The sequence below is a fragment of the Haematobia irritans genome, chromosome 2 (assembly GCF_050003625.1).
Source record: "Haematobia irritans isolate KBUSLIRL chromosome 2, ASM5000362v1, whole genome shotgun sequence".
Taxonomy (NCBI): domain Eukaryota; kingdom Metazoa; phylum Arthropoda; class Insecta; order Diptera; family Muscidae; genus Haematobia; species Haematobia irritans.
In genome coordinates, this window is record NC_134398.1 from 19,052,088 (window position 1) to 19,065,801 (window position 13,714).

At 29.7% G+C, this 13,714-nt stretch overlaps 1 protein-coding gene across 2 annotated transcripts; it reads left to right on the plus strand.

Annotated features, from left to right (window-relative positions):
- Positions 1-7,348: 7,348 nt before the first annotated feature.
- Positions 7,349-13,278, plus strand: LOC142227127 (phospholipase B1, membrane-associated-like). 2 transcript variants are annotated; one of them, XM_075297477.1, is made up of 2 exons: positions 7,349-7,456; positions 11,887-13,278. In XM_075297477.1, the coding sequence occupies exon 2, from the start codon at positions 11,924-11,926 to the stop codon at positions 13,244-13,246; it is 1,323 nt and encodes a 440-aa protein (XP_075153592.1). In that variant the 5' UTR covers positions 7,349-7,456; positions 11,887-11,923; the 3' UTR covers positions 13,247-13,278. The 2 variants fall into 2 exon arrangements, with proteins under 2 accessions (XP_075153592.1, XP_075153591.1); XM_075297476.1 differs by having other exon boundaries at positions 7,349-7,449.
- The last annotated feature ends 436 nt before the right edge of the window (positions 13,279-13,714 follow it).

Here is a 13,714-nt window from a genome sequence, read left to right on the forward strand (position 1 = left end):
CTCACCGGAGAAAACCAATTTCAGTAATTGGCCTAATTCAAGCAAGCTAACCAACTCCCTGAAACTTTTCAATATTTTTTTCCCTGTTTTCACAATGTACCGAACCATATGCCAAAACCTATGCTTATATATCGCCCCTTCTGTGAGTGGCAGATATTCATTGGCTATGTACAAAAGATGTTTGTCTGCATGAAATTGTCATCATCATCATCATCATCGTAAGATGACAACAATTGTTTTGAACGTGATCTCATCAGTTAATTGAAACTGTGATTTTTTTGGTTTGAAGTCAGAGTCCATCAAACTTGTCTTAAAACTAATGGCAAACATACGCCAAAATGGTTGTAATGAAGCTTTTAGGTAAATCCTATGGACTATGGTAATGAGCGAATAATGTATGTTTTCTGCATATTATCAGATCAGCTTGATTTGGAAGTTAATTATTTACATGGAAATTTTTAATAGAAGTAGATAGATGGAATTCAAGCTGCTAATGCTATACTGAGTGAAATCAAGGAAAATTCAAGGAAACGTGATAAGACATTTCTTTGGAAATATAAATGAATTTCTTGAACGGCATTTAATAGGAGGCAATTAAAACAGTAACGAGTATATAAGGCCGTAAGTGCGATCGGCTCGAATTTTAAATAACCACCACCATGAATCAAATATATAGTTTCCTTTGAAAATCCCTCGTCATAGATGCAAACTTGAAAATTGCATGTTCAAGTAATTAAAATTGAGAGATAGGTCTTATTAGGGACTATACCAAAACATGGACCGATAATCACCATATTCGGCACATCTATTTATGATCTAAAACATCTCTAGATTTAAATTTTCAGAGAAAGCGGATAAAAATTGGAAATCGGGATATCGCCCTGATGGGGGCTATACCAAACAATTGACCAATATAACAACAATACATATTAGTCTCTACCTCTAGATTTCAATTTTTAGGCAAATCGGATAAAATTTTCCGTGTCTAGATTCACACGAAACCAAATGGAGGAGATTGGTATAAGTGGGGGAATTATTAAAATCTTCTATACCCATGGTGGTCGAATTTCGAGAAGAGAGTCAACGGTGTACCTTTCACGGTCTCCATTCGACCAAAGGAAAATCTACCAAAATTTGGGAAAAAAAAACAAATTGCAAAATTTTATTTTTATTGAAAATTTCGGCAATATTTTATTTCCATTGAACATTTCAGCAAAATTTTATTTCTATAGGAAATATTTTCAAAATTTTATTTCTATAGCAAATGTTATCAACATTTTTTTTAGAAAATTTTGTGAAAATTTTATTTCCATAGTAAGTTTTATCAAAATTTTATTTCTATAAAAAATTTCAGCAAAATTTTATTTCTACAGAAAAATTCAGTATAATTTTATTTCTATAGAAAATTTTGTCAAAATTTCAGTAAAATTTTGTTTCTATAGAAAATTTTGTCAAAATATTATTTCAATAGAAAATTTTGTTAAAATATTATTTCAATAGAAAATTTCGTCAAAATTTTATTTCTGTTGAAAATTTTGCTGTCATATCCATTCATACCATTCGAAACCGGTTCAGCAATTACATCAGATTTTGTCAAAATTTGTATGGAAAAATTTTAAAATTTTTCATTTTTCTGGAGTTATTGCGTCAGAAATTAGATTAGATTTTGTCAAAAGTGGTATGGAAATTTTTTTCAACATTTTATTTCTATCGAAAATTTTCTCAAAATTTAATTTATATAGAAATTTTGTCAAAATTTTATTTCTGCAGAAAATTTTGTCACAATTTTATTTCTATAGAAAATTTTTTTAACATTTGATTTCTATAGAAAATTTTAGAAAAATTTTATTTCTATAGAAAATTTCAGCAAAATTTTGTTTCTATAGAAAATTTTGTCAAATTTTATTTCTGTAGAAAATTTTGTCTAATTTTATTTCTGTAGAAAATTTTTTCAAAATATTATTTCTATCGAAAATTTTGTCAAAATTGCATTTCTAGCGAAAATGTTGTAAAAATTTTATTTCTGTTGAAACTTTTGCTGTCATATCCATTCATACCATTCGAAATCGGTTCGTGCGTTCTGGAGTTATTACGTCAGGAATTAGATCTGATTTTGTCAAAATTTGTATGGAAAATTTTTCAATATTTTTTTTCTGTCGAAAATTGAATTTTTAAAGAAATTTTGTCAAAATTTTATTTCTATAGAAAATTTTGTTAACATTTTATTTCTATAGAAAATTTTAGCAAAATTTTATTTCTATAGAAAATTTTAGCAAAATTTTATCTTTATAGAAAATTTCAGCAAAATTTTGTTTCTATAGAAAATTTTGTCAAATTTTATTTCTGTAGACAATTTTGTCAAAATATTATTTCAATAGAAAATTTTGTCAAAATTTTATTTCTATCGAAAATTTTGTCAAAATTTTATTTCTGTTGAAAATTCTACTCATACTATTCGAAATCAGTTCGTGCGTTCTGGAATTATTGCGTCAGGAATTAGATTAGATTTTGTCAAAATTTGTATGAAAAATTTTTCAACATTTTTTTTTCTGTCGAAAATTTTGTCAAATCTTTTTTTCTATAGAAAATTTTGTTAACATTTTATTTCTATAGAAAATTTTAGCAAATTTTTTTTTTCTATAGAAAATTTTAGCAAAATTTTGTTTCTATAGAAAATTTTGTCAAAATATTATTTCAATAGAAAATTTTGTTAAAATATTATTTCCTTAGAAAATTTCGTCAAAATTGTATTTCTATCGAAAATTTTGTCTAAATTTTATTTCAGTTGAAAATTTTGCTGTCATATCCATTCATACCATTCGAAATCGGTTCGTGCGTTCTGGAGTTATTGCGTCAGGAATTATATTAGATTTTGTCAAAATTTGTATGGAAATTTTTTCAACATTTTTTTTCTGTCGAAAATTTTATCAAAATTTAATTTTTATAGAAATTTTGTCAAAAATTTATTTCTATAGAAAATTTTGTCAAAATCAGGGTTGGCCTGTCACAAACCGTGACATTTGCGACGGTATTAAACGTATGTCGCAAAACTCGTAAACCTACTGTAGAAAACCTACTTTTGAATAGAAGAAATTCTGAACATTTTTTGATTTAGTTTGACAGCATTTGCTGTGAGTTTCTGCAGAAATTTGTGAAAGTCTTCCCACGGTCAAGCCTATTTTCTTAGGTGGTATCTAAATTCCCGTTGGTGAGAGTGCAAAATACCTTGCGGTTATATTGGACAGGAGACTGAAATTAAAGCTAAGAAAGGACGAGAAAAGCCACGTTTACCCTGTACTCGTGCAAAAGGCAATAGGGAAAATGTGGGGACTAAAACCGAAAATTGTGAACATTCCTAAGAATTGAAACTTCTTAGCACATACCATCGTCTTGGATATCATCGAATTCGCTGTCTAGCTGACACGACTAAAGTATTTTGAGTTTGCGACTTTTGTTACTTTTTCTACATATGTGACGCATATGTGACGTTTACAACTTTGCGACAGTCGCAAACCTAACAAGTATATACAGCAGTAAGTTCGGCCGGGCCGAATCTTAAATACCCACCACCATGAACCAAATATTAGGGTTTCCTTTGAAATTTCAGGAGGGCTTGAGGACTTGAGGACACTTCCCGATGATAAATTTAAAGATTTCATCCATGAGGACTATATCAGATTCTGGATTTATAAGAACCATTTTTGTTTGAGTTTTAGAGGAATCATTAACATCTCTTGTAAGTGTGCAAGAAAATTATAAAATAACGTCTTGATTTGAAATCTTAAATCTGTAGAAGTAAAATCTGGAAATTTTACATTGAGTTTCAAGCAATTTTCATCATCAGTGCGCCTTCTACACCCTCAAGAAGTGAAGTCGGTCTATATGGAGGCATTACCAAATGGACCTGTAAAAACCTAATCCGATACACGTTTTTGTGAGCCTAAAATACCAGAATATTTACAATTTCAGGCAAATCAGATAAAAACTACTAGAAACCCAAGGAGTTAAATCAGGAGATCGTTCTTATGGGGGCTATACTAAAATATGGACCGATTCTCACCGTTTTCGGCACACCTCTTTATGACCCGAAAATACCTCTAGATTTCCAATTTCAGGCAAATAGGATAAAAACTTCGGATTCTAGAAGCCCAAGAAGTAAAATCGGGAAATCGGTCTATATGGGGGCTATACCAAAATATGGACCGATCCTCACCATTTTCGGCAGACTTCTCTATGGTCCTAAAATACCTCTAGATTTCCAATTTCAGACAAATTGGATAAAAAAATAAGGTTTCTATAAGCCCAAGACCCCAAATCGGGAGATCGGTCTATATGGGGGCTATACCAAAATATGGACCGATACTCACAATTTTTTGCACACGTATTTGTGGTCCCACAATACCTCTAGATTTCCAATTTCAGGTAAATTGAATAAAAACTGCGGTTTCTATAAGCCCAAGAAGTAAAATCGGGAGATCGGTATATATGGGGGCTATGCCAAAACGTGGACCGATACTCACCATTTTTGGCACACCTCTTTACGGTCACAAAATACCTCCAGATTTCAAATTTCAAGCAAATTGGATAAAAACTACGGTTTCTATAAGCCCAAGACCCCAAATCGGGAGGTCGGTTTATATGGGGACTATATCAAAACCTGGACCGATACAGCCCATCTTCGAACTTGACCTGCCTGCAGACAAAAGACGAGTTTGTGCAAAATTTCAGCACGATTGCTTCATTATTGAAGACTGTAGCGTGATTAAAACAGACAGACAGACAGACAGACAGACGGACAGACGGACATCGTTATATCGTCTTAGAATTTCTCCCTGATCAAGAATATATATACTTTATATAGTCGGAAATCGATATTTCGATGCGTTACAAACGGAATGACAAACTTATTATACCCCCGTCACCATTCTATGGTGGTGGGTATAAAAAAGTTTGATACAGACCATCTCTGATCAAAATTTTATTTCTATACAAAATTTTGTTAACATTTTATTTCTATAGAAAATTTTAACAAAATTTTATTTCTATAGAAAATTTCAGCAAAATTTTATCTTTATGGAAAATTTCAGCAAAATTTTGTTTCTATAGAAAATTTTGTCAAATTTTAGTTCTGTACAAAATTTTGTCAAAATATTACTTAAATAGGAAATTTTGTCAAAATTGTATTTCTCTCGAAAATTTTGTCAAAATGTTGTTTCTTTTGAAAATTTTTGCAAAATTGTATTTCTGCAGAATTTTCTGTCAACATTTTATTTCTAGAAAAATTTGTCACAATTTTCTTTCTATAAAAAATTTTGTTAATATTTTATTTCTATAGACTTTTCTGTCAAAATTTTATTTCTGTATAAAATTGTGTCAAAAATTTATTTCTATAGACTTTTCTGTCAAAATTTTATTTCTATAGAACATTTTATCAAAATTTTATTTTTATAAAAATTTTGTCAAAATTTTATTTCTACAGACAGTTTTTGCAATATTTTATTTCTATAGAAAATTTTGTCAAAAATTGTATGTCCATAGAAAATTTTGTCAAAAAATTATTTCTATAGAAAATGTGGTTACAATTTTATTTCCATAGAAAATTTGATCAAAATTTCATTTCTACACGCAGAGAAGAAACATGATTGCCACAATCATATTCGAAGAGCAAAATAATATGATAGCAGCTATTTTTGCGGCGACCATGTAACATTTTAACCTGCAACCATGTTGGCTCAGTGAACATGGTTCTAAGAAAAATACAATTGTCCTCATCTAAAATGTTATTATATTGATAAAAAGAATTTTGTTTCCATTAAAAGACAATGGTCACGATCTAAAATGTTATGTTATTCGTCAAAAATGTTTTTCTTCTAGTTAAAAGAACATGGTCACAACCTAAAATGTTTTGATTTTTATGAAAAAACTTTTTTCGTCGTCGAAAAAAGGACGCCACTTGAGAAAAGAAAACACAAAATCAACTTTATTTATTTGTTTTTATTTATTTATAAACTAATTCATTGTTTATTTGTATTTATAATGTCGTGCAAGCAAACTTCACATATTTTTACACACTCTAGTTTGGTTCAATTTCAACAATAAGTAATCATTCCATATTTACTTCGTGCCCATCAAATGTACAAACGCAGACATCATGTAACTGCAAATAAAAATAAATTATACCATATATCAAAATGCAGAACAAAAACCAGGTATATTTTTTTCAATTACACTTTCCTTTTTTGTATTCACATAAAACCACGTGCCATTTCTGAATAAATAAATTAACACAAAACACAATAATTCCGTATTCTCCGTCCATTCCAAGAAACAATCAACACACGACTGACGCGCAAAATGAAAATCGTGTGTACCTGCTCAATGTTTTTATAAAATTCTTGTCGCTGCAAAAAAATTAAAAAATTAAATGGTCACGAAAACAATGTACATGGTCTTTATGGCCATGTAATGGTTGTAGACATGTCTATACGTAAACTATAAAAATATTTTTTTCTCTGCAAAAAAGTCAAAAAATTGAATGGTCAGATACATGATTTTCCTGACCATATAATGGTCTCACATTCTATCATTTAAATAATAGAACATGTTTGCGGCATTTGAGAACCATTTAAATGCTTATTACCAACATATATTTTTCTCCGCTCGAAAATTATTTTTACAAAGACAAAATACATGGTTTTCGCGACAATTACATACTCTAAATAAGCATTAAATGGATGCGGCAACCATGTCCAAACATGTTTTTTCTGTGCGTGTATAGAAAATTTTACCTATGATAGTAATGTATATAACCCAGAAGATACTGCAACTAATTGTATCTAGGCATTGGTCTCTAAATAATGGTGATCCACGGGTATGCCGTGGAGACATCCTGTCGCAGTTCTAAGGACAACGAAGTGACATATCTTTATGTTATTCCACCTATTTGTAATGTTATGCTATGAACTGATTCTCACCTAGATGAACCGCCAACTACTTTCTGTCCACCTTTAATCTAACCTCAGCTCTGTAAACTGCTTAAGCGACTTTGTAATACCAATCACATTATAAGATATTTTCAATTTTATATTTCATATTTTGTTTTACTTTAAGTTTGTATCCCAAATTGTATAAACAATTTATAATTACTCTTAATTGTTTAGTGAGGTGTTGTGTCTATGCTGGGTTGTTGAAGTCAAGTTCATGATCCGTATTTGAGACAACCTTAGACATGCATGAAGGTTAACAGTTAATCTAATCTTTTTATTTTTCTTACAAACCCCATTGTAAATTTGCATTAAGAACAGTCGTAATCTTTTCATCTTTATTTTAGTTTTAGTTTGACAAAACACTTGAACGAGCTTAGAACATAATTTTAGTCAACGAAAACATCCCGGATAAAAACTTAGTAAAATTCATAAAAATACATTGTTGTTCCCTATAAAAATCTGAGTGAGTGGTATGAAAAATTCAATAGGCATAATGTGGTTTTGAAAAATATTAAATAAATATTATTTGTGGTTTGAACAAATGATAGAGAATTCAATTACTCAACTAGATAATTTGCTCAGTTACCCAGTGGTAAAAAACGTCATTACCAAATCGATTACATCCTACCGATTTTATCGAACTTGAAAGTCTATTTGTAAAAAAGAAGAGAGAAACAAAGCGAAGGTGTCCTTTGTCAGCTTAGCGATGATCCGCCAGAATCGCTAAAAAATAATTAACCTTCAAATGCACAAGAACACCTATTTCTCCGAAAAAAAAAAAAATATATAATATTCAAAGTGGTAAAATAGAACATCTGCGTAGAACATTTGCTTCTATTTTAATACGTAACAATTTTTGTCTGGTTGCATCTTAAATGATACAGTTCGCATTTAAGGGTTAAAATAATTCGATCATTGGGGATAGTGAAATAATTGCACCTTAGTGTCGTCCGCTTATTTTTATCGGAATTTCTAACAAATTTGTTAACTTATTATTACAATTATGTTCATGTTTCATTGGGCTACAAGATGATGAAATTGGTAGTTTTAAGTTGTTGAAACAAACATGTCAGATACCAATCTACACAAGCCTAGCTATACATGTTCCATAGCCAGCTAGAACGCATTTCCATAGTCTTCAGTATAGAATTTTTGGTCTTATGTATTAGGTTAAGTTAGGTTAGGTTATGTGGCAGCCCGATGTATCAGGCTCACTTAGACTATTCAGTCCATTATGATACCACAGTGGTGAACTTCTCTCTTATCACTGAGTGCTGCCCGATTCCATGTTAAGCTCAATGACAAGGGACCTCCTTTTTATAGCCGAGTCCGAACGGCGTTCCACATTGCAGTGAAACCACATAGAGAAGCTTTGAAACCCTCAGAAATGTCACCAGAATTACTGAGATGGGATAATCCACCGCTGAAAAACTTTTTGGTGTTCGGTGATAGCAGGAATCGAGCCCACGACCCTGTGTATTCAAGGCGGGCATGCTAACCATTGCACCACGGTGGCTCCCCCGTCTTATGTATTAACTTCGAACGAAAATAATATGAGAGAATTAATCTTCCCAAATTAAATTGTATTTTTATCCCCTCCACCATAGGGTGAGGTTATAAAAACCGTGCCGTTCCGTTTGTAACACAACAAAATATTGGCCGAGATAGTTCATATATTTTGGGTCGTGGTGTAAATGTAGTGATGTCGGTCTATCCGACCACAAAACAATCCTCTCCAACTAAGAGGTACTTCAATTTTCTTTATAAACAAAATTTTGGCCAACTTTTCTAATTTCGGTAGAAATAAATTTTTAAGGAAATTTTCTGTAGAAACAAAATTTTGATCAAATTTCCTATAGAAACAAATTTTTGAGAAATTTATTTATAGAAATAAATTTTGAGAAAATATTTGATAGAAATAAAATTTTGCAAACATTTTCTACACAAATAGAATTTTGATAATAATTTCTATAGAACTAAAATTTTTACATAATTTTCTATAGAATTAAAAAAAAAAAAAAAACTACGAGGTACTTCTTTCTTTATAAACAAAATTTTGGCCAACTTTTCTATGTTAATAAATTTTTCACAAAATTTCGGTAGAAATAAATTTTTAAGGAAATTTTCTAGAGAAACAAAATTTTGATCAAATTTCATATAGAAACAAATTTTTGAGAAATTTATTTATAGAAATAAATTTTGAGAAAATATGTTATAGCAATAAAATTGTGGAAAAATTTTCTATATTTTATAGAAAAAAATTTTGAGAAAATATTTTATAGAAATAAAATTTTGGAATAATTTTCTATATTTTATAGAAATAAATTTTGAGAAAATATTTGATAGAAATAAATTTTTGCAAACATTTTCTACACAAATAGAATTTTGATAATAATTTCTATAGAAATACAATTTTTACATAATTTTCTATAAAAATAAAATTTCTACCAAATTATATATAGAAACAAATTTGTGAGAAAAATTTTTATAGAAATAAAATTTTGAGAAAATATTTTATAGAAATAAAATTTTGGGAAAATTTTCTATAGAAATACAATTTTGACATAATTTTCTATAGAAATAAAATTTTAACAAAATTTCAATAAAAATAAAATCTTGACAAAATTTTCTACAGAAATATTTTTTTTTTTGTTTTGATCTCAGTTTTAAAACCATTCCGTTGACTAAACTACAAGAATAGTTTAACCAACAGAGGAAAAGAATATTTGTCAAATTTATTTGGGCAAAGCTCTATAGACTGCAAGATGGTTGGATGGATTCTTTTTCATTCTTTTCCTCAGTTGGTTAAGCTACTCATGTAGTTTAGTCAACGCATTGATTTTAAAGCTGAGATCAAAACAACAAATATGATTGAAGTACAAACCAACAATAAAAAATAAAAACGAAATAAATTTTTCACAAAATTTTCTGTAGAAATAATTTTTTAAGAAAAATTTCTGTAGAAACCAAGTTTTGACCTAATTTCCTAAAGAAATGAAATAATTACCCAATTTTATATAGAAACAAATTTTTGAGAAAAATAATTTTGTAGAAATAAAATTTTGAGAAAATATTTTATAGAAATTAAATTTTTGGGAAAATTTTCTATAGAAATTAAATTTTGAAAAAATTTTCTATAGAAATAAAATTTGGACAAAAATTTCTATAGAAATAAAATTTTGAAACAAATTTTTGTAGAAATAAAATTTTGAGAAAATATTTTATAGATATTAAATTTTGGGAAAATTTTCTATAGAAATAAAATTTTGACAAAATTTTCTATAGAAATAAAATTTTGAGAAAATTTTCTAAAGAAATAAAATTTTGACAAAATTTTCTATAGTATTAAAATTTTGACAAAAGTTTCTATGGAAAATAAAATTTTGACAAAATTTTCTACAGAAATAAAATTTTGACAAAATTTTCTATAGAAATAAAATTTTGATAAAATTTTCTATAGAAATAAAATTTTGACAAAATTTTTTATAGAAATAAAATTTTTATAAAATTTTCTTCAGAGATAAAATTTTGACAAAATTTTCTATAGAAATAAATTTTTCACAAAATTTTCTGTATAAATAATTTTTTAAGAAAATTTTCTGTAGAAACAAAATTTTGAGCACTTTTCTATAGAAATAATATTTTCACAAAATTTTCTGTAGAAATAATTTTTTAAGAAAATTTTCTATAGAAACAAAATTTTGACAAAATTTTCTATAGAAATAAAATTTTGACAAAATTTTCTATAGAAATAAAATTTTGACAAAATTTTCTATATGAATAAAATTTTGAACTATAGAAATAAATTTTTGAGAAAATTTTTTATAGAAATAAAATCTTGAGAATTTTTTTTTTATAGAAATAAAATTTTAGGAAAATTTTCTATAGAAATAAAATGTTGACCAATTTTTTTTATAGAAATAAAATTTTGACCAAATTTTCTCTATTGCAAACATATGCACTAATTTATAATACCATATTCCATAGTGTGGCGCCCGGTATAAATATTTGTAGTGTTTTTTTGTTCCACCCTGTTGGTACCCTGATTATTTAAATCTAATTGTTTTAAACTTTACCGAGCTTATGTACATTGCTTTCGTCGACTTCCATACAAATTTTCCATACAAATTTTCTGTATAAACAAAATTTTGAGCAATTTTCTATAGAAATAAAAATTTATTTCTATAGAAAATTGCTCAAAATTTTCTGTATAAATAATTTGTTAAGAAAATTTTCTGTAGAAACAAAATTTTGAGCACTTTTCTATAGAAATAATATTTTCACAAAATTTTCTGTAGAAATAATTTTTTAAGAAAATTTTCTATAGAAACAAAATTTTGACAAAATTTTCTATAGAAATAAAATTTTGACAAAATATTCTATAGAAATAAAATTTTGACAAAATTTTCTATAGGAATAAAATTTTGAACTATAGAAATAAATTTTTGTGAAAATTTTTTATAGAAATAAAATCTTGAGAAAATTTTGTATAGAAATAAAATTTTAGGAAATTTTTCTATAGCAATAAAATATTGACCAATTTTTTTTATAGAAATAACATTTTGACCAAATTTTCTGTATTGCAAACATACGCACTAATTTATTTTACCATATTCCACAGTGTGGCGCCCGGTATAAATATTTGTAGTGTTTTTTTGTTCCACCCTGTTGGTACCCTCATTATTTCAATATAATTATTTTAAACTTTACCGAGCTTATGTACATAGCTTTTGTCGACTTCCATACATGCCATTCCATACATTTTACGAAGTTTTCGAAAGTTTTTTTCCAGGAATTCCTGAAAAAATATTTTCTTAATTTGGCCTTCTTTTCTAAAATTCCTGTTCCCTAAACATAATGTTTTATTTGTTTGTATTTTTCACCTTTTATCTTATTTCAGATAATTGCAAAATTCTCCTACTTCATCCCACTGTGCTATGATGTTCCTTAACATTATGACTCTACTTTTTGGCTGGTCTACCTTTGCCCTGGGAATCTTAAATAGCCAAAATGTCGATCAACTCCTAACGCAGTCAGGAATACAAAAGGCCAAATTCAATTTAGAAGAAGCAACTCGAGGGCAAGTGCTAGTTACCAATTTGGATGATGCAGCTAGAAATTTGATAATTCTATTAAGGAGAGGCTTTGTCAGATACTCCGATAGGAAATGGCAACATTTGTACCGGAATAATATGAAAAGAGGTAAAATACAAAGACCTCGTTTCAACGAAGACTTTCCATGTCCATTGAATGGGTCCCGCTCAAAAGAAATACCTACAAGTGTCAATCAATTAAGACCAGGCGATATCGATGTAATAGCTTCCATAGGTGATTCTCTATCTGCCGGTAATGGAATGTTCTCCAAGACCTTCATTAATTTAGTGGCAGAATTTCGTGGTATGGCCTTTTCGGGTGGCGGTATGGCTGATTGGAGAACCACTTTAACTTTGCCCAATATCGTGAAGGTCTTCAATCCCAAACTGTATGGGTTTGCAACAAACAATGTCTTAGCTGTGGACCAGGAAGCTCACTTCAATATAGCTGAACCCATGATAATGTCTCGTGATCTAGTCTATCAAGTCCGCGTTCTTATAGAACGCCTGAGACAAGATCGGCATGTCGATATGGCAAAACATTGGAAACTTTTGACCATATTTGTGGGTAACCTCGATGTATGCTTTGATCTTTGCCAGAGCTCGAATCTATGGCCCATATTACGGCAACATGAAATTGATTTGCTCGATGCTTTCACCTTGCTACGCGATAATATTCCCCGCCTTGTGGTCAATCTAATGCCAGCCCCCAATATGGTTACCACATTGGGTCAAATGAGAAATGTTCCATGGTCATGTCATCTCGTCCATTCATTTGGATGTCGTTGTGTCTTCAGTGAATCGTATAATGATACCAATTTACGCACAGCATCGGAATACTTTACACGATGGCAGGCCATTGATGAATATGTGGCCAATCTTCCAGCATTTCACACGGACGATTTTGCAATTCTCTATCAACCGTTTGCGGCCAATGCCATATTGCCCAGAATGCCAAATGGCGATATGGATTTGAGATTTTTCTCAAGTGATTGCTTTCATTTCAGTCAATTGGGTCATGCGGCTGTGGCCAATGCATTGTGGAATAATATGCTGCAATCACCTGGCCATAAAGAGTCGGTGGTTCGTGAACCATTTGAATGGTTCGAATGTCCAACGGAACAGAGACCCTATATAGCCACTATGAAAAATAGTCCTAAGCCTTAAATAGTCACAATAAAGAGATTCGTTTTTTATAATTGGATGATTTTTATTTTGTAAATTAAAAATGGGATTAATTTTAATTCTCTTTAAAAGGTGATTTTTTTTTAAAGTTCCTCAATAAGTTGTTGCCGAGGGGTATTCGAAGACGCCAAGTTATCCCGGAGAAACTTTGGTTTAAGTAGAGCACGTCTAGACGGAGAGAAATTCTTGATTCACATCACATAATGAAGAATACGATTTCACGACTCAAACTCAATAGCGACCGTCCGTCCCAGTCAACCAACGAGCCAGGTTAAAATACAGTCCGGTACCCTGAGTACACTGTCATTTTGCTCAAGATGAATTGAATTCAATGTTGAGCCATTATGCCCAAATTGAAACCGTTTTCTAAGAGTTTGTCCCAGACTGGTTCCTGAGGACTTGACTATTGGGTGCTCCTGCTAAACAGTCCCAAGACGTGTCCTTTGAGAT

Excerpts from the sequence above, each read along its gene's own strand:
- LOC142227127 (XM_075297477.1), top strand. The coding sequence starts at position 11,924 with ATGATGTTCCTTAACATTATGACTCTACTTTTTGGCTGGTCTACCTTT.